The following is a 17,544-nucleotide window of genomic DNA, read 5'->3' as shown; positions in this document are numbered from 1 at the left end:
CCCTCTGTGGTTCAGAGATGTTTGGAGATCTAGAGGAAATCTGAGTTCCTGTGTGGGAAGGAATGAAATCCTGGGAAGATGCTGCCAGGAGAGGCTCTACAGCCCAGGCTGCAGCCAAAGGGCCCATGTGAGCATATGGGAGACCCTGTGAGATAGTGAGCCTGAGCAAGTGCCAGAGAAACCTGAGTTTAATCTCTGCAGCACTCCAAAAGACACACAAAAGAAAAAGTTTGTGCTGGGCAGTGGTGGTGCACAACTTTAATCCCAGCACTTGGGAGGCAGGTGGATCTCTGGGTTAAGAGGCCAGCCTGGTCTACAGAGTGAGTTCCAGGACAGCGAAGGTTACACAGAGAAATCCTGGAGAGAGAGAGTAAGTTAACCATCTCTCTGCAACTGGGCTTCTTGGGGTTCCTGGGTTCCTCCGGGTTCTGTTACTACACAAAAGGCCAGGTCAAGGTTGCCACCTGAGCAATCACTTGCTTCATTCACCTGGTATTTATTGCGCATCTGCTGCAATGCAGACTGCAGACCTTGGTCAGGGTACATATTCCAGTAATGATGTACCCCTGTCCTTATGGAGATGGGTGGAGAGTTGGCTGTGGATTTTGCTTGTTTATTTATTCTTGAGTTTGTGACACAGGGTCTCTCTTTGTAGCCCTGGCTATTCTGGAACTTGCTCTGTAGACCAGGCTGACCTTAAACTTGGAGATCTACCTGTCTCTGCCTCCCGAGTGCTGGGATTAAAAGCATGTACCACCATCACCCAGCTATTTATTTATTTATTGGTTTTTCGAGACAGGGTTTCTCTGTGTAGCTTTGGAGCCTGTCCTGGAACTCACTGTAGACCAGGCTGGCCTTGAACTCACAGAGCTCTACCTGCCTCTGCCTCCCAAGTACTGGGATTAACGGCATGTGCCACCACCGCCCAGCACCCAGCTATTTATTTAATTTTTAATATTTAAAAATTTTTATGTGGGGTTAGAAAGATAGCTCAGTGGTTAAGAGCTCTGCCTGCTCTTCCAGAGGACCCAGGTTCAATTCCCAGCACCTACATGACAGCTCACACTTGTCTGTACCTCCAGTTCCATGGGATCCAACCCCTCCACACAGACATAGATGCAGGCAAAACACCAATGTATAGCAAATACAAAAAAAATATATTTTTTAAAAAATCTATGTGTATGAGTGTTTTCCCTACATGTATGTCTGTGTACCATGTACATGCAGTGCCAGGTTTTTGGTTTGTCTGTTTTTTGTTTGTTGAGATGCCGTCTCATGTAGCCCAGGTTGGTCAGGACCTTGTGATCCTCCTGCCTCTACTGTTGCTGGGATTACAAGTATATGCTATACGTGCTTGTGACTCAGGTCATAGAATTCTTTCTTGAAGGTTCACATTAATTGAGTTACCTGGTAATTAGAGTTTCATATTCAGACAACCCTTAAGCCCACTGCAGGGACTGTCTTAGCAGAAGGGCCAGAGAAAAGCCAACCAGGGGGCAACCTTGGCTGGAGCTTATTAAGTGCTGGTCTCAACTGTGATAACAAAGTAAGCCTAGCGTAGGACAGGCAGATGGTGAGACAGTGAGGAGAGTGGGCAGGGAGAGAGGAGGGTGAAGGAGTGGCGCCAGGCACACTTGTTGCAGAGGGAGCTGGTGAGCCCCTTGGGACCTTCTGGGAAGAACACTGTACAGAAGGGAGCCCTAGATTCAGTGTCCCTGAGGCTGGAACGCGCCCGGTGACAGGGACGCCAATGGAGGAGTGTGCATGTGTGTCTGTATGTAGTGTGTGTATTATGTGTGTGTGTGTGTGTATTGTGTGTCTGTGTGTGTGTGTCTGTGTATCCTGTATTCTGTGGGCCTTTTGAGCCCTATCAGCTTTCCTAGGAGATGGGAGTGGGGTAGTTTATGCACACAAGGAGGTTGTACAAGGTTCAGCAGCAGAGTCCATCAACTGCTGTTGCTTATTTTAATATTTAATATGATTATATTTGTGTGCGATGTGTGTGTTGGTGTGCACGTGGCACAGTACTGTGGAGATCACTGGACAGCTCTGGGGACTCAGTTCTCTCCTTCCCCTTTTACCTGGGTTCCAGGGATCAAATTCAGGTCAGCAGGCAGCTAGCAGCTTTACCTGCTAAGCATTTCCTGATCCTACACTTTCACTTGGTCAACAGCCCTCCGTGGTGAACGACCCATTTCAAGGTCAGCACCCTGAGGGGCTGTAAAAGGCTCAAGTCGTGAGAGCCTGTGCTGCTCTGGCGAAGAATCCCAGTTAGGTTCCCAGCACCCACACAGGGTGGCTCACTACCACCTAACTCCAGCTCAAGGGTGGCTGGTGTCTCTGCCCTGCACTGGCCCGTCCCTCCCTCCCTCCCTCCCTCCCTCCCTCCCTCTCTCTCTCTCTCTCTCTCTCTCTCTCTCACACACACACACACACACACACACAAAATTAAAAATAAATCTTTTGAAGCGCAAGAGAAGGCTCAGTAGTTAAGAGCACTTGCTGCTTTTGTACAGGACATGGGTTCAATTCCCAGCACCACATGGAGGTCACAACCATCCATAACTCCAGTTTCAGGATCTTTTGATCCTGATAGTAGCAGGTGCACATGTGATCTACATAAAATACATATGCAAATTATAACACAATGCCAGCCAAAGCGCCAAATTAGGTAACTGAGCTGGAGCTGGGAGGCCGAGCAGGTAGAAAGTTCCAGGTTCAACCTCCGGTGCCACAGAAAAATAAATCATACAATTTAGGAACGGGAAAGGCATGTGTAATGTAGCAAAGGGCTTCCCCTCCACCCTGCTTCCCCTCCCTAGAAACATCCTCCCAGATTCTAGTCTCCTTGGAAAGCCTTTTAGATCCCTAACTACCTTACAAGTTCTCCTTCTCACCTGCAAACGAGCCCACTGTGCTGCAATCACCTGTGCTGACTGACCTCCATTAACTTCCTTCTGCCAGGTCCTCACAAGGGCCAGTTTAGAACCTATAGGGGCCCAGCTGGGATTGTACCTCCTCCACAGAACCTGGTTCTTCCTTAGTGGATGCCCCACTGTTGGCAACGAGAGGCTGGTAGGAGGCCCCGACCCAGAAGCCAGCCTCCAAAGCAGTTTGTATCTCCAGCCAGTGAGGAGGGTCTGCTCTTTAAAGATGGAGGCAGGAGCTGAGGCTGAACTTTGTTCTCTCACCATCCCCCATTGTCTTTCCAGTCAAGGTCAGCTCTGGCCCCCTATCCCTTTCTCTAATCAGCAGCCCAGTGAAAATCAGCCAGCAGCACTCTGGGAAACTGGAAATCCCTGACCAAGCCTGAGGTAGCACAAGACCCCACGGACTCTGGAAGGCTGAGGCAGGTCAATGGTCAAGGTGGGCCTGAGCAACTTTCCCAGGGCCCTGTGAGAAGGACAGGTGGTTGAAGGTGCTTGCTGCCAGAGCCACAGTAAATGTGGAAGGCTACGTGACTGTGACACGCTGGATGTGCATGCTTAAGGGAAAAGGGCAGGGGATGTAAATCAGCCACCAGGTGGTTGCTGGGAATTGAACTCGGGACCTCTGGAAGAACAGTCAGTGCTCTTAACCTCTGAGCCATCTCTCCAGCCTGACTTTTTAATCCTAACCCAGTTCTTCTGGAAAAAAATTAAAAGAGCCTGATCCATATACCAAGTTCCAGGCCAGCCAGGGCTACATCGTGAGACTTTGTCTATAAAGAAGACGAAAAAGAAGTCATCAACTTGCTGACCGAAAGGACTTGAAAAATAGTTTAGAATACAAAGAAATAGAATCAGCTCTGGGCACAGGAGAGGTGTCTCCTTAACTCTTCCATCCTGTGGTGGCATGGGCTGATACAAGATGTCATGGCCCCCCATCAACACCTGAGGCAGGTGGGAGGAGAGCTGTCTCTGCCCTCATCTGCTGCAGCACCGCAGAGTGTCCCCTTCGCACACCACAGTAGAGTTGGCCCTGAAGGTATAGACGTGGGAGATCCGACCTTGAGGACGGGAAAGCAGAACTGGCCCTGCCCCTTGCTCACCTCTGTAGAAGGTGAACTAGCCAAGTCAACGCAGGAGAGCTCGCCCTGGCGGTGAGAACAAGGGGGAGCTGGCAGACTGACCAACCCTGCAACTACCCAGGCCCAGATCCAGGGTTATGTGTTGATCCATCCCAACATCCTCTCCATCTGTGATCTGCCAGAGCACATGAAGAAACGGGTCCTGCAGACCCAAAGCTGAAGGATCTCCACAACCCAGGATAACCAAGAGGAGCTCCCATGAAGGCCCAGCATCAATAGTGTAGCAGAAACCAGGCCTCGAACCAGACCAATGACTCCTTGGACATACAGATACATGGATAGAAGGGCTTATGCATGGCTCACTATCAACTACAGCTTCCATGATGAGATCCCTCCCCCCAATTTTCTTCTTAAATTTTATGGGGGAGGGTACTGCCAGGGCAGGAAGCAGAAAATGGAAAGGGTTGCGATCCTGATGTATGTGAATGACACAAAGAATGGAAAACCAAAACAAACAAACCCACTCTGGATGTAAATGCCCAGGGTGACTCAGACAAACCCCAAAAGAAGCAAAAGCTGGCTGTGTGAAGTGCAAATCCCAGCCTGAGGCCTCGATCTCAGACAGTAGAGATAAAAAGGAAGGAGACCATAGCCAGTGTGGGCCAAGTTTTGCAAAGGAATCCTCCACTCCCTGCTGAAGGGAATTCAGTTTAACCTTTTTGGAGGACATTCAGCCATCAAGTTTTTTGTTTGTTGTTTTTTTCAAGACAAGGTTTCTCTGTAGCTTTGGAGCCTGTCCTAGAACTAGCTCTAGTAGACCAGGCTGGCCTTGAACTCATAGAGATCCACCTGCTTCTGCCTCCCGAGTGCTGGGATTAAAGGCGTGCGCCACCACCATCTGACCCTAAAACGGGAAATTTTTATAGTGGGGCATTGTCTAGAATCGAGATGGCATCTGTGGTGGAGAAGGATGCTGTATTAATAAATAAGTGTGTATGTAACCATCTCCTTGTCTATTACAAAGGTCATCTCTGGAGGTCTAGGGTGGAGGGAGACTTTGGTTGGTTGTAAATGACGGGTTTAGTGAAGAGACACCTGAAGAAATGCAGCCATGCATTTAAATTTCCTTTCCTACTTACGTTAAAGGTTGCTCTCCTAGGAAGGGGAGACGCAGGGAGATACTTCGGCCAGCAGAGGGCGCAGGAGGACTGCGCCCCAGGCGAGGGGCGCGGACGGCGTGGGGAGCAGACGGCGTGGGGAGCTTTCCGGGGAGCTTGTGGGAGAATCAAAAGGTCACTTGCAATTCCTGTACCCAGGAGGCTGAGGGAGGACAGCGATCATGAGACTAGCGTGCTAGTAAGACCTTGTCTTAAAAATAGACGAAGTTACTGAACGTGGCGACACAAACCTTTTAATCCCAGCACTCAGGAGGCAGAGGGCAGCCTGGTCTACAGAGTGAGTTCCAAGACAGTCAGGGGTAAACAGAGAAACCCTGTCTCAGAAACTCCCCTCCCAACAACAAACAAAAACAAATCACGAAGTCACTGGGACTCGTTTTGCACCTCAGAGCCTGCCCGGTCGTTCCCTGGGCCTGGCCTAGAGTGCTAGGTCTCTTCTTGTGGGGTGGGGATGGGGGTCCACCTCAGCCTCCAGAAGGGACATTCAGGATGGCCCACTATCGCTGAAGGGGAAGATCTACTCCTCCTTCCTTTGCAGCCTCTCCTGAGGTACGGATACCCCAAGACCTGGAGGAAAATGGGCTACTTGGTCTCTTTAGCAGGTGCCTCAGCCGGTGGGGCCGGCCTCTAGTCTCACTCACCTGCTCTGACATCTTCAGGAGGTAGCAGCCACCAGGGTCTCTTGTAACCCAGGTTGGACTTGGACTCTTTTTTTTTTAATAAATAATTTTTATTTCATTTAAATATTATTTAAATAATAATTAATAAATATTATTTAAATAATAACTTTTATTTCATTTGCATTAGTGTTTGCCTCAATGTATGTCTGTGAGGGTGTCAGATCTTGGCATTAGAGACAGCTATCATGTGGGTGCTGGGAACTGAACCCAAGTCCTCTGGAGGAGCAGCCAGTGCTCTTAACTGTTGAGCTATCTCTCCAGCCCCCAGCTTTGGACCCTTATTGGTGAGGATAACTTCAGTGCTCTCCTCTACCTCAGTGCAGGATTAGAGGTATGCACCCACCGCCACTCCAGGCTAGCCACCTAGATCTTGGTTTTGTTTGTTTGTTTGCTTGTTTTCAAGACAGGGTTTCTCTGTGTAACAGCCCTGGCTGTCCTGGAACTCTCCTCATAGACCAGGCTGGCCTCGAACTCACAGAGATCCCTCTGCCTCTGCCTCCCTGGGATTAAAGGTGTGCGCCACCACTGCCCAGCTGCCACCTAGCTCTACAGTTGAGGCTGATAAAGGCTAGGTAGCTTCCACCTGGAAAAACCTACCTCAGTTGGAGTCCCTCACCCAGCGCTGGCCAGGGGTCCTGCACCCAGCTCCGACCACAGAGTGGAGCCTAATGGAGGCCAGCAAGCACTGAGGGGGGCGTTGGCTCTGTGAAGGTTCTCTGGAGGTGACGAGAAAGTTTTGGGAGTGGGAACACAAAAGATTTAACCCAGCACCTCCTGAATATTAAGATTTTTAAAAAGATTTTCTTGCTTGGCTGGGCAGTGGTGGTGCAAGCCTTTAATCCCAGCACTTGGGAGACAGGCAGGTGGATATCTGGGTTTGAGACCAGCCTGGTTTACAGAGTGAGTTCCAGGACAGGCTCCAAAGCTACAGAGAAACCCTGTCTCAACCCCCGTCCCCCCCAAAAAAAAGAAAGGAAGAAAAGAAAAAAGAAAAGATTTTCTTGTTTAGGCTAGGGGTGTGGTAGCATGGTGGTCCACACCTTTAATTCCAGCACTCAGGAAGCAGAAGCAGGTGTATCTCTGTGAGTTCAGGGTTAGTCTGGTCTACTTAGCAAGTTCTAGGACAGCCATGACTACACAGAGAGTCTGTGTGTGTGTGTGTGTGTGTGTGTGTGTGTGTATGTGTATGTATGTATATGTATACATATAAACATATATGTATATATAAATACACACACACACATATATATATATATACACTCATGTGTATGGGTGTTTTACTGGCATGTATGTCTGTGCACCACGCACATGTAGTGCCTATGGAGGCTAGTGAAGGCACTGGATCCCCTGGAACCAGGGTTACAGATACTTGTGAGCTGTCATGTGCATGTTGGGAACTGAACCACCTCTTGGCAACTAAGCCACCTCTCCTGAATATTATATTTTTTTGTGTTAAATATGCCATCCTCAGGCTGGTTAGATGGCTGCTCATTTGACAGGAGTGTTTGCTGCTAACATACAGGAAGCCCCGGGTTTGATTCCCAACACAGTATCAAACTGGGTGTTGTGATACACACCTGTAATCCTAGCACATAGGAGATGGAGGCAGGAGGATCAAGGCGACTGTAGGCTACAGAACAAGTTTGGAGGCCAGCCTGGGCTATATGATACCTGTGAGTTATCAATCTATCATATCAAAAGGCTTTGAATGGTCTATTTCAAGTTCAAAGGCTAATCATAAAAAACTTCCCTCTCCTGGGAAACAAACCTCTCTTTTCCTCCTTCCCAACCAAACACCCTTCCTTCCATTACCTCCCAAGGCCTAGGAGGGGGAGGGGAAGGATCAGGTGTTTAAGGTCATCCTTGATTACATAGTTTGAGACTAGCCTGGGCTACAGACCTTGTTTTAAAAAAATATAAAAAATAACAGCAGAAGAATTAGGGGGCTCTGGGTGTAGCTCCCACAGCCCTGGCTTTGCTCCCCGGCACTGCATACTCTGGGTTGGTGGTCCATACATATGATCTAGCACTGGGGAGATGGAGGAAGAAAGGCCTGGAATTCAAGGAAACCCTCTGTCAAAAATAGAAAAAAGAAATTGGGCTGGAGAGCTGGCTCAATGGTTAAGAGCACTGGCTGCTCTTCCAGTAGGACCCGGGTTCAGTCCCTAGCACCCACATGGCAGCTCACAACTGTCCGAAACTCCAGTTCCCTGGGAGCTGACACCTTCACACCAATGCACATAAAAAAAAAGTTAAAATAGCTTATTTAAAAAAATAGAAAAAAAGCATTGGTAGTGGCAGCGCACACCTTTAAAATCCCAACACTCAGGAAGCAGAAGCAGGTGGATCTCTGAATTCCAGGCTGCCTGATCTACAGATCGAGTTCCATGACAACCAAGGTTACACAAAGAAGCCCTATCTTGGAAAAAAAAAAAACAAAAAAAACAAAATAAATAAATAAATAGGGGAAAAAAGCTGAAGCGATGACTCGGCAGTTAAGAGCACTGGCTTTTTTATTTTTTTATATTTTGGTTTTTCAAGACAGGGTTTCTCTGTATAGTTTTGGTGCCTGTCCTGGAACTAGCTCTTGTAGACCAGGCTAGAAAGACAAGGCTGGCCTCGAACTCACAGAGATCCACCTGCCTCTGCCTCTGTCTGGAGTGTTGGGATTAAAGGCTTGTGCCACCACCGTCCTGCTACACTGGCTCTTTCTTATAAAGGACCTGGGTTTGGTTCCCACACCCACACAGTGGCTTATAACCACCTGTAACTCAAATGCTGGGGAAATCTGGCCTCTAAGGGCATCTGCATATGTGGTATTCATTCCACAGGCACACACACATAAATAAAAAATATAAAAACATAGCCAGGTAGTGGTGGTATAAACCTTTAACCCCAGAACTCAAGAAGCAGAGGCAGGCCTGATATACAGAGAGAGTTCCAGGACAGCCAAGACTACTCAGAGAAACCCTGGCTCAAAAAACAAAACAAAAAACCAAAGAAGTAAAAGTACACACACCTTTAATCCCAGCAACCGGGAGGCAGAGGCAGATTAATCTCTTCAAATTTGAGCCCAGCCTGGTCTTAACCACTGAGCCATCTCTCTAGGCCCTACAGATTTGTTTATTTTATGTGCATTGGTGTTTTGCCAATGTGTATGTCTGCATGAAGGTGTTGAATCCTTTGGAACTGGAGTTACAGACAGTTGTAAACTGCCATGTGGGTGTTGGGGAGGCCAGCCTAATCTACACAAAGAGTTCCAGGAAAGTCAGAACTACACAGTGATACTATGTCTCAAAAAACGACAACAATAAACAAATTTAAAAAAAAAATAGAAGCCCAGCAGTGGTGTCACCAACCTTTAATCCCAGCACTAGGGAGACAGAGGCAGGTGGATCTCTGTGAGTTTGAGGCCAGCCTGTTCTACAAGAACTAGTTCCAGAACAGGCTCCAAAGCCACAGAGAAACCCTATCTCAAAAAAAAAAAAAAAAAAAAAAAAAGAAAGAAAGAAAGAAAGAAAAAGAAAAGGAAAAAGAAAAAGAAAAGAAGATTCTGCATTAAACATTTTCCTGACTTTGATTCTGTAAGTAGGTGTATCCCTGAATAATATTCCATTCAGTTTGCCTACTCTGACCATCTCTAAATCAGCTGCTGCACACCTGTTTCTGACTTTTGCTCATCACTGTGACTTGAGAATCATTCACTGGTCATGGAACTGTTTATACTGTACCCTTCCTTCTCCTGGGAGGCTTTCACTATTCAGCCAAAGCTAGCTTTAAACCTCTGTGCTTCCTGCCTCTGCCTCCAATGTGAGATAAATACAGATGTGCCCCCCAATCGGCTATGGTTATTTTTTTGTTGCAGGCTGGTCAGTCCATGCTATTAATCCAGTCTATTATAGACATCTGAATGACTTGGGATCTTTTTGTTTTATTTCTTCTTTTTCTCTCTCTTTTTGATGCTACTATGAAAGCACAGGTGTCAGCTGGGCGGTGCTGGCCCACACCTTTAATCCCAACACTGGGGAGGCAGAAGCAGGTGGATCTGTCTGAGTTCGAGGCCAAGTGGTCTAGAAAGCAAGTTCCAGGACAGCCAGGGCTACACAGAGAAACCCTGTCTCCAAAAACAAACAAACAAAACAACAAAACAGAGAGAGAGAGAGAGAGAGAGAGAGAGAGAGAGCGCGAGAGTGCGCACTCACGTTAGGTTGGCCTTTGTTCTCTTTGATGTGGGTTTGAGGCCGGTCATGTATTCTTAGCTTTGGTAACTTTTTAAGTTAAGAGGCATCCAGTCGTTTTGTCGGTTTAAAAGCGGATGCCAGCAACCCCGCCCTAGATAATTAAATCAGGATGTGTCTGCAGGTGGAGGCGGGCAGGGCTTAGGTGTTTTTAGATACCCTTGAGGAAAAGCTCGGCTGCAAAGCCCTGGGCGGCAGTCTGCCTAGGAAGAAGGCTTCCTGGGAGTGGGGATTCACCTGTCACCTGTTGGGGCTGAGTCACACCTTTTCTAAGTGGCATGCCAGCATCCATCAACACTTGACCAAGGGGCGGGTGTGAGGGTGTGAACTGGCCTTTCTCCTGTGGGCTTCATTTGTTTTTGTTTTTTCTTTTCCCACCTTACAAGGAGGCTGGGGGCGGGAGCTGGGGGTTGGGGGGGGGGTTGCTCCGGAAACAAAGGATGAAAGGAAGCCTAGCCAGGTGTAGATGGGGAAGAGAGAAAAGGACCAGAGGCTGGAAGGCAGGTGCCAAGGTCCTGTGGTAGGAAAGCCCTGGTTATTGAGCATAGGGGAGGAAGAAACCCCGGTCAGCTGGTGGTAGGCTGTTTTGACCCTTCCAACACGGTTCTCAGGAAGCCAGGAGCCTCAGCTCTGGTCTTTGCTACCTCTCTCTGCCTTGCACCTGCCTTCAGTGGTGTTTCACAACGCAACTCTAAACAGGTCCTCAGCTGAAAGTCCTTCCGTGGCTCCCCAGTGCCCTTAAGGCAAAGTCCAAACTCCTCCGAGGACCCGAGGCCAGCAAATCGGACCCCTCGGGGCTTGCCCACACCACCCCCACCCCTGGGAGTTGTTCTCAAAGGCTGGGCAGACCGAAGTCACTCTTACCTCACCTCGGGCCTTTCCCCTCCGTGTTTTCTCACTTCCCCTGGGAAGTCATAGACGACCCCCTCCCCGCCGTCAGGTGATCGTCCACCAGTCACGGCTGTCTCTCCTTCCCCACCTCTCCCCATCAAAGCACGCCTCCCTTTGCATTAGAATCGCCTATTTACTCCGTCGGCCTTCCCCACGGACGGGAAGCCATCCTTAGGTAGGACTGAGTGTTTGTTCTTGGCAACCTCAGCCGGGCTTAGAGCACGTGCTTAGGGAGCGCCTCGGAGCATTTTCGGGGCGCGGGTCTGCAGCAACCCAAGGTCAGCCTCTGCGGGGGAGTAGGGGGCGCTGCACTCGGCGGAGGCCCGGGGCGGCCACCAGAGGGCGCCCGAGACGCTCGGACACCGCGCGGTCCCGCCCGGGAGGAGCCCAAATCGAATCTCAGCGCCACGCGGCGGGAGCCCCTCCAGGCCAGGCGCACCTGCTCCTGTCGTGGTCTCGGGCCGCGCCGCCGCCCGCCATTGGTGCAGCCTTGACAAAGGGGCGTGGTCAGAGCCTCGGCCCCGCCCCCAGCCCTCCTACTTAAGGGAGTTTGCTGCTCCGAGGGGGAATCATAGTGCGGCGGTCCGGCCTCGCGAGCGGAGTAGCTTATCGACCTTGCGCGACCCGGTGACCCCGGCTACCTAGGTCGCCCCGGCCACCATGCCGCGCTCCTTCCTGGTCAGGAAGCCGTCCGACCCCCGCCGGAAGCCCAACTATAGCGAGTTGCAGGACGCCTGTGTGGGTGCGTGGTGGGGTGCGGGATGCGGGAGGCTCGGGGGATCCTGAGGGTGCGGAGAGACGAGTCGGGCTCTGCGGGCGCGACAGGTGGACCGGGAACTCCGAATCTTGGCAGTTGAGGTCCACCGAGGGGGTCTGGGGTCCGGGGCGGGGAGGCTTCGAGACTGTAGACCCGAGGGAAGGCAGCTCTGCGGAGTCCGGGTGGGGGAGGGGCGGGCGGGCGGGGGACCCTCCACCTGGCGCCCCGAGAATCGGCTTGGTTGACCCTCTGCTCCCTCTTCTCTGCCCGCAGAGTTTACCTTCCAGCAGCCCTACGACCAGGCCCACCTGCTGGCCGCCATCCCTCCGCCCGAGGTCCTCAACCCCGCCGCCTCGCTGCCCACTCTCATCTGGGACTCGCTCCTGGTGCCCCAAGTGCAACCAGTTGCTTGGGCCACTCTCCCGCCGCGGGAGAGCCCCAGGGCGGCAGAGCTGACCTCGCTGTCCGATGAAGACAGTGGCAAAAGCTCCCAGCCTCCCAGCCCGCCCTCGCCGGCACCGTCGTCCTTCTCCTCCACCTCGGCCTCATCCCTGGAGGCCGAGGCCTTCATCGCCTTCCCCGGCTTGGGTCAACTGCCCAAGCAGCTAGCCAGGCTCTCGGTGGCCAAAGACCCTCAGTCTCGGAAGGCCTTCAACTGCAAATACTGCAACAAGGAGTACCTCAGCCTGGGCGCCCTGAAGATGCACATCCGAAGCCACACGCTGCCTTGCGTCTGCGCGACCTGCGGAAAGGCCTTCTCCAGGCCCTGGCTGCTGCAGGGCCACGTCCGCACCCACACGGGTGAGTGTTCCCATAGCTGCCTCTCATTTCTCTGCCGCCCTACATGCCTGGCCCTTGGCTCTGGTGGCCTCAACACTTGCTCCTAGCGCTGCCAAGCGAATGGCAAAATAGATGCTGGTTCTCCTGCACCCTGCTCCTTGCTGGTAGGGCTGCGAGTGAGGGTGTACCCTCCGGCTCCCCGCTCTCAACCCAGACAGACAGAATATTGTTAGATTCCCCACCTGGCTTTGAGTCCTGGGTTGAGACCTTTCTCAGTCTCCCCGTTTCAGAAATGCCTAAGAACACTTGGTGGGACTTTTGTATATTGTATATCGTGAAGTAGTGGATGCAGGCGCCTTGCTAAATTAAGAAACGTCTTTGCTGGTCCCTCAGCCTCAGAACGTGTGGAAAGCTTCTAGAAGTGAGTCCTGGATAGTGGGGATTCCGTTTAGGGGGGCAATCTTTGGAAAGAGTGTTGAAGGGCCACAGCTAACAAACTTTGGGGTGTGAGCGGCCCGTTGGAGCTGTGCATTTCCTGTTGCTGCCAGCATTGGCGCAGTAAGGCTGAGGGGTGGGGGTGCCGTGTGCAGGGCTCACTGACACCCTTAGGACTGAATGAGGCTACTCATTTCTTCTTCAGGCACATTTTGCCTCAGATTTAACTTGTAAGGTTCTAACTGCCCGGCCTTTCTTCTGCAAGGTGGCTAAGCTGAGGGGCTCTATCCGGAGAGCAGAAGCCCTCAGGGGGTCCTAGGCTGCCGCCCCTCCAGAGGGAGTTTGTTTTGATGTAAAGGCATGGCTCAGACAAAACCCTTGTTGAAATGCACCTCCCTGTTCTCAGGGAGTCCCATTGTGTGTCTTAATGGTGGCCCGGGGGGTGGGGGCCTGCAGGGTTAGAGCAGGTGCATGGGGCAGTGGTGCCCAGCACCTGTTCTGGCCGCAGCTGCTAGCTCACTGCATGGCAGGCCCCTTTAATCCAGGGGGTATCGCATGTACAGTGCCCCCCTCAGTGGCCTTTGTCCCAGCCGGCCTGGTGCCGATTTCACACTTGCCAGGAACACTATAAAGGCGTCTGGGGGTCGGGGATCTGTGAAGGAGTGGAGGATCTCCACTCCTGCACATGTCCTCAGATCCCCCCCCCCACTCAATCTCACCCTGTGGTGTCTGTCCCCCTACCCTTTGTTAAGATTTACTTCAATTCACTCCTTCTCTGCTAAACTGACAGGTAGTGCTTCAGCCAGTCTTTGGGAGGGGTCACTACCCCTATTTCGTAGGGCCCTCCAGATCTCTGTATGGGCAGCGCTGAGTTACCTAGGAGTAAGTGGAGGAGGAGGAGGGGTCCTTGTGGGGAGCCTGCAGATTGCCAGGCCGCTAGCATCCTGCTGGGCTTTCTTCTCTGCTTCTGTGGAGTCCCACCTGCATGTGTGGGACTTCTGTGGGTCTATGCCCCCTAGGGTGGCTGGAAGCAGCTCTGCTCAGTGAATACCTGCTGAGTGGGTGGATCCCGCAGGAACCCTGCTGAGATCCCCTCCACCCAGAGCCTCAGCACACCCAGGAGCAGCCCTTGAATTCCAGCACTAGAATCTAACCAACCAAAGGGCACCGCACCACCTGTGGGCTAGCTGGCTGGAGGGAGGGCTGCTCCACTCCTTAGCATCAGGCTTTTGACACACAGTAGGACTGCGGACGGATACTTGGTTCTGTTGTTGGTATCTGTTAGTCTGGGTTCAAAGCAGAGACCTCGTCCCTCTGTCTCTAGCGCTGAGATCACAAGCGTGGACCACCATGCTCAGGTCCCTTGTTATAAAAATAAATACTAGACAAAGCATTTAGTAAACACTTCCTATGTCCTTAGTCCCTGTGCACTACAGCGTTGGCTGGCCCTGTGGGGTATCAGACCCGATGTGTCTGTAGCCCTGCAGACTGGGCCTTAAACTGGGCTGAGGAGAGGTTCCCCGCCGGTCTGATTGGGGATTGCTGTGCTGTGGGCTGCCGGCAGGGTACAGAGGAGCGGCCTCACTCGCTCTGGGTGGGGGTGGGGAGGCCTCTCCAGGCCGCCTCTCAAGCTTTGTCCCAGACAAAGTAAATCAAGGAATGACTTCAAGGCTGATAATCTGAACACCAACCCCAGCTCCCTCTGCCTAAGGAAGGGACTAAAACTAAGGGCTGTGGAGGCCTGGTGGGGGACCTGGGACCTGCTGATTACCTGCTGTGCCTCAGTTTCTCTGTCTCTAATAGGACTGCAGAAGGCTCAAATGACAGAATAATCAGAAGTTTTCAGGACTTTGAGTTGACCCTACCCTGGGTAGGGAGTTTGGAGAAGTCTGGTCAGGGCTACATGGGAAGCCCAGAGACCCTCATCCAGGGCAGGCCTGGGCACAGTCGATATCATAGGGCCTGACTGTTTTTGGGCTCCCGTGGTGCATCAGGGCTGGTGAAGCACTGTCTAGGCCTTCCTAACCCTTCTGGCATCTCTCCCCAGGTGAGAAGCCCTTCTCCTGCTCCCACTGCAACCGTGCCTTCGCTGACCGCTCTAACCTGCGTGCCCATCTTCAGACCCACTCGGACGTGAAGAAGTACCAGTGTCAGGCGTGTGCCCGCACCTTCTCCCGAATGTCCTTGCTCCACAAACACCAAGAGTCTGGCTGCTCTGGAGGCCCACGCTGACCCCGCTCTCTCCCCATCCTCTCTGGCATCTTTCTGCTTCCCTGGAGCCGGTCCTCATTCCAGGACTCTGTCTAGCCTTGGTCCAGAGACCTGTGGAGGCCATGCCTGACCCTAGTTCTTGCTCGGCTCCCTTGGTGGCCTCTTCTACAAATGACAGACGGAGGGCAGAGTGCCTTGGTCCCCTCCCAGAGCCACTCCTCAGTATTCATGAGGTACATACAGCCTCTGGACACAGCTGCTTCGAGCCATAGGACTAAAGCCAACCCACTGGCTGGGAAGCTCGAACCCCACTCAGGGGACCCCTACCCCCTACTTCCCTACCTCCCCCAAAGACACTTCATGCCAACTTCTTGAGGTACAACAGACTATGCAATAGTCTCTTCCCCCACCCCCAACTGCATCCACGCCCAGCACATGTCCAGGTGCCTCTGGGCCTGGGCAGCTGTTTCAGCCCCCGCCCCCATTTGTCCTGGTGACACCTGTTTCACAGCAGTTTAACTGTCTCAGAAGGGACCATGAGTAATGGCCGTCACTTGTTAGGGGCCAAGTGGGGTGCTTCAGCCTGGCCAATGTGTCTCCCAGAACTATTTTGGGGCCCAACAGGTGGCCCTGGGAGGAAGATGTTTACATTTTAAAGGTATTTATATTGTAAGCAGCATTTTGTATAGTTAATATGTACAGTTTATTGATATTCAATAAAGCGGTTAATTTATATACTAAAAACTGGTGTTGTTGAAGGGGGCTCATTGAAGGGACTTATAGGAGAGAGAGGCAGGGGTCTTAAGTCCTGTGCTTCGGAATTCTGACTGGAGTGTCCTGAACTTCAGGGACTGGACTGCCTAGCCTGGGTGTCTGGCCAATCCAGGTACTGGGCAAGCTTCCCCACGCTCTTCGGTTCTCTGGCATAGGAAGCTGCTTCATGGCCTTATCTACAGCCTGGCCCTGGCCCTTGCTGTGGCTCCACTACAGCAGGTCTTTGGGGCAGGACTAGCTGTCCCTCCCAGCTGAAGGAGGATGTCTTTCCTGTTCCCAAGGGCCTCCCTGTCAGGCAGGCCCACACCTCTGTCTGGCTGCTGGGTACCAAATGGCCTTTGATGCAAGGAAATGGGCTGGCTGGAGCCAGGAGGGTGAGAAGCCAGGCCAAAGGGTAGGGGTCACTCAACTTCCTGCTCAGAGGACCAGAGCTGGGGCAATTCACCTCAGGCTAGCTGGTGCTGGTGACCTCAACTCTGAGGGCCTCCTGGGGCCCGAGAGAAAATGAGTGTCCCTTTCTGAGCACAAAAGGTGCCGAAGGTGCCAGTTTCCTGTGGGGAGCTGAGCAGGCGTCGGCCTGCGGCCTGCGGAGATTCAGCACAGCCCAGCTCTAGCCGGGCTGGGGGTGGGGAGCTTCCAGCTCCAAAGAAGAGATGAGTCTTCTAAACAGGAAATGGTGACCCGCAGGCGGGAGCAGCCTAATGACTTACAGCTTTCCTCCCAAAAGGAAAAAAAAAAAAAGTTCCCTAACAATTGCCAAATTGTGGCAGGCCTCCCTGAAGGGAGGTTAGTGAGGTGGGTGCTGGGGGCTGGGCACCAACTGGCTAAAGGCCTACTGTGTCCCCAATAGGTTTCTCCACAGTAGGTTGCTCAGTGACTTCACCAGGGCCTAGAGGGATGGGATGGGCCTCCAGGACCAGATTCAGCGCTGAGGGCCTGGCCCCAGGTCCTGCGCCTAGGACTTGGTCAGCCTGGCTCGGAGCTCTGAGCGTGCTGGGAGTCAGGTAGGCCTGGCTCCTGGCCCTGACTCTCACCTCTCTGCCAGAAGCAAGCCAGATTCCCTCTGCTCTCGGCCCCAGTTTCTGCCTCTAGAAACCGGAGGGCAACAGTGCCTGTCTCTGGAGAGACTGTTAGGAGACATTCCTTTACTCTTTCAGTGGGTACTGTGAGCCGGGGTGTGCCAGGCCCTGTGAACAGTCGCTGCACTCAGGAACTTCTGTTCTAGTGGGGGAGACAGAAAACAAACAAGCGATTAGACACCCTGCTTTCCCGTAGCGGTGCCAGGGTGGAATGAGGCTGGAGAGCCGGAGAGCAGCAGGCGGGGAGCAGCAGGCGGGGTTCCCACCAAGGCATCCAAAGCCCTCAGGAGGGTTGACATTCCACTAAGGGGGAGGAGGAAGATGAGAAGGATGTGGGGGGAGAAAGAGTGGATGATGGGGTCCTGGAAGATTGGGGAGGGGACACAGGGCTGGAAGGAGCTGTCCCAGAGCAAGACCTTGTGGCTGGAGGTACTAGAAAGGCCGGAGGGAGTTGGGGACTCTACAGAACCTCGGCCTATAAGGCTTTGAGACAGGAGCTGGGAGCCAGGTGC

At 52.3% G+C, this 17,544-nt stretch overlaps 1 protein-coding gene across 1 annotated transcript; it reads left to right on the top strand.

Moving 5' to 3' along the window:
• Nucleotides 1-11,549: 11,549 nt before the first annotated feature.
• On the top strand, nt 11,550-15,923 carry Snai1 (snail family transcriptional repressor 1). Its single transcript, XM_087910968.1, has 3 exons — nt 11,550-11,738; nt 12,027-12,554; nt 15,016-15,923. The coding sequence occupies exons 1-3, from the start codon at nt 11,657-11,659 to the stop codon at nt 15,198-15,200; spliced, it is 795 nt and encodes a 264-aa protein (XP_087767094.1). The 5' UTR covers nt 11,550-11,656; the 3' UTR covers nt 15,201-15,923.
• The last annotated feature ends 1,621 nt before the right edge of the window (nt 15,924-17,544 follow it).

Source organism: Myodes glareolus, chromosome 10 (genome assembly GCF_982192425.1).
Source record: "Myodes glareolus chromosome 10, mMyoGla1.1, whole genome shotgun sequence".
NCBI classification, from domain to species: domain Eukaryota; kingdom Metazoa; phylum Chordata; class Mammalia; order Rodentia; family Cricetidae; genus Myodes; species Myodes glareolus.
This window is presented reverse-complemented; position numbering and strand designations above follow the sequence as displayed.

Coding starts and splice junctions, on each gene's coding strand:
- Snai1 (XM_087910968.1), top strand. CDS start 11,657: ATGCCGCGCTCCTTCCTGGTCAGGAAGCCGTCCGACCCCCGCCGGAAG. Junction 11,739..12,026: donor GTTGCAGGACGCCTGTGTGG/GTGCGTGGTGGG, acceptor CTCTGCCCGCAG/AGTTTACCTTCCAGCAGCCC. Junction 12,555..15,015: donor CCACGTCCGCACCCACACGG/GTGAGTGTTCCC, acceptor ATCTCTCCCCAG/GTGAGAAGCCCTTCTCCTGC.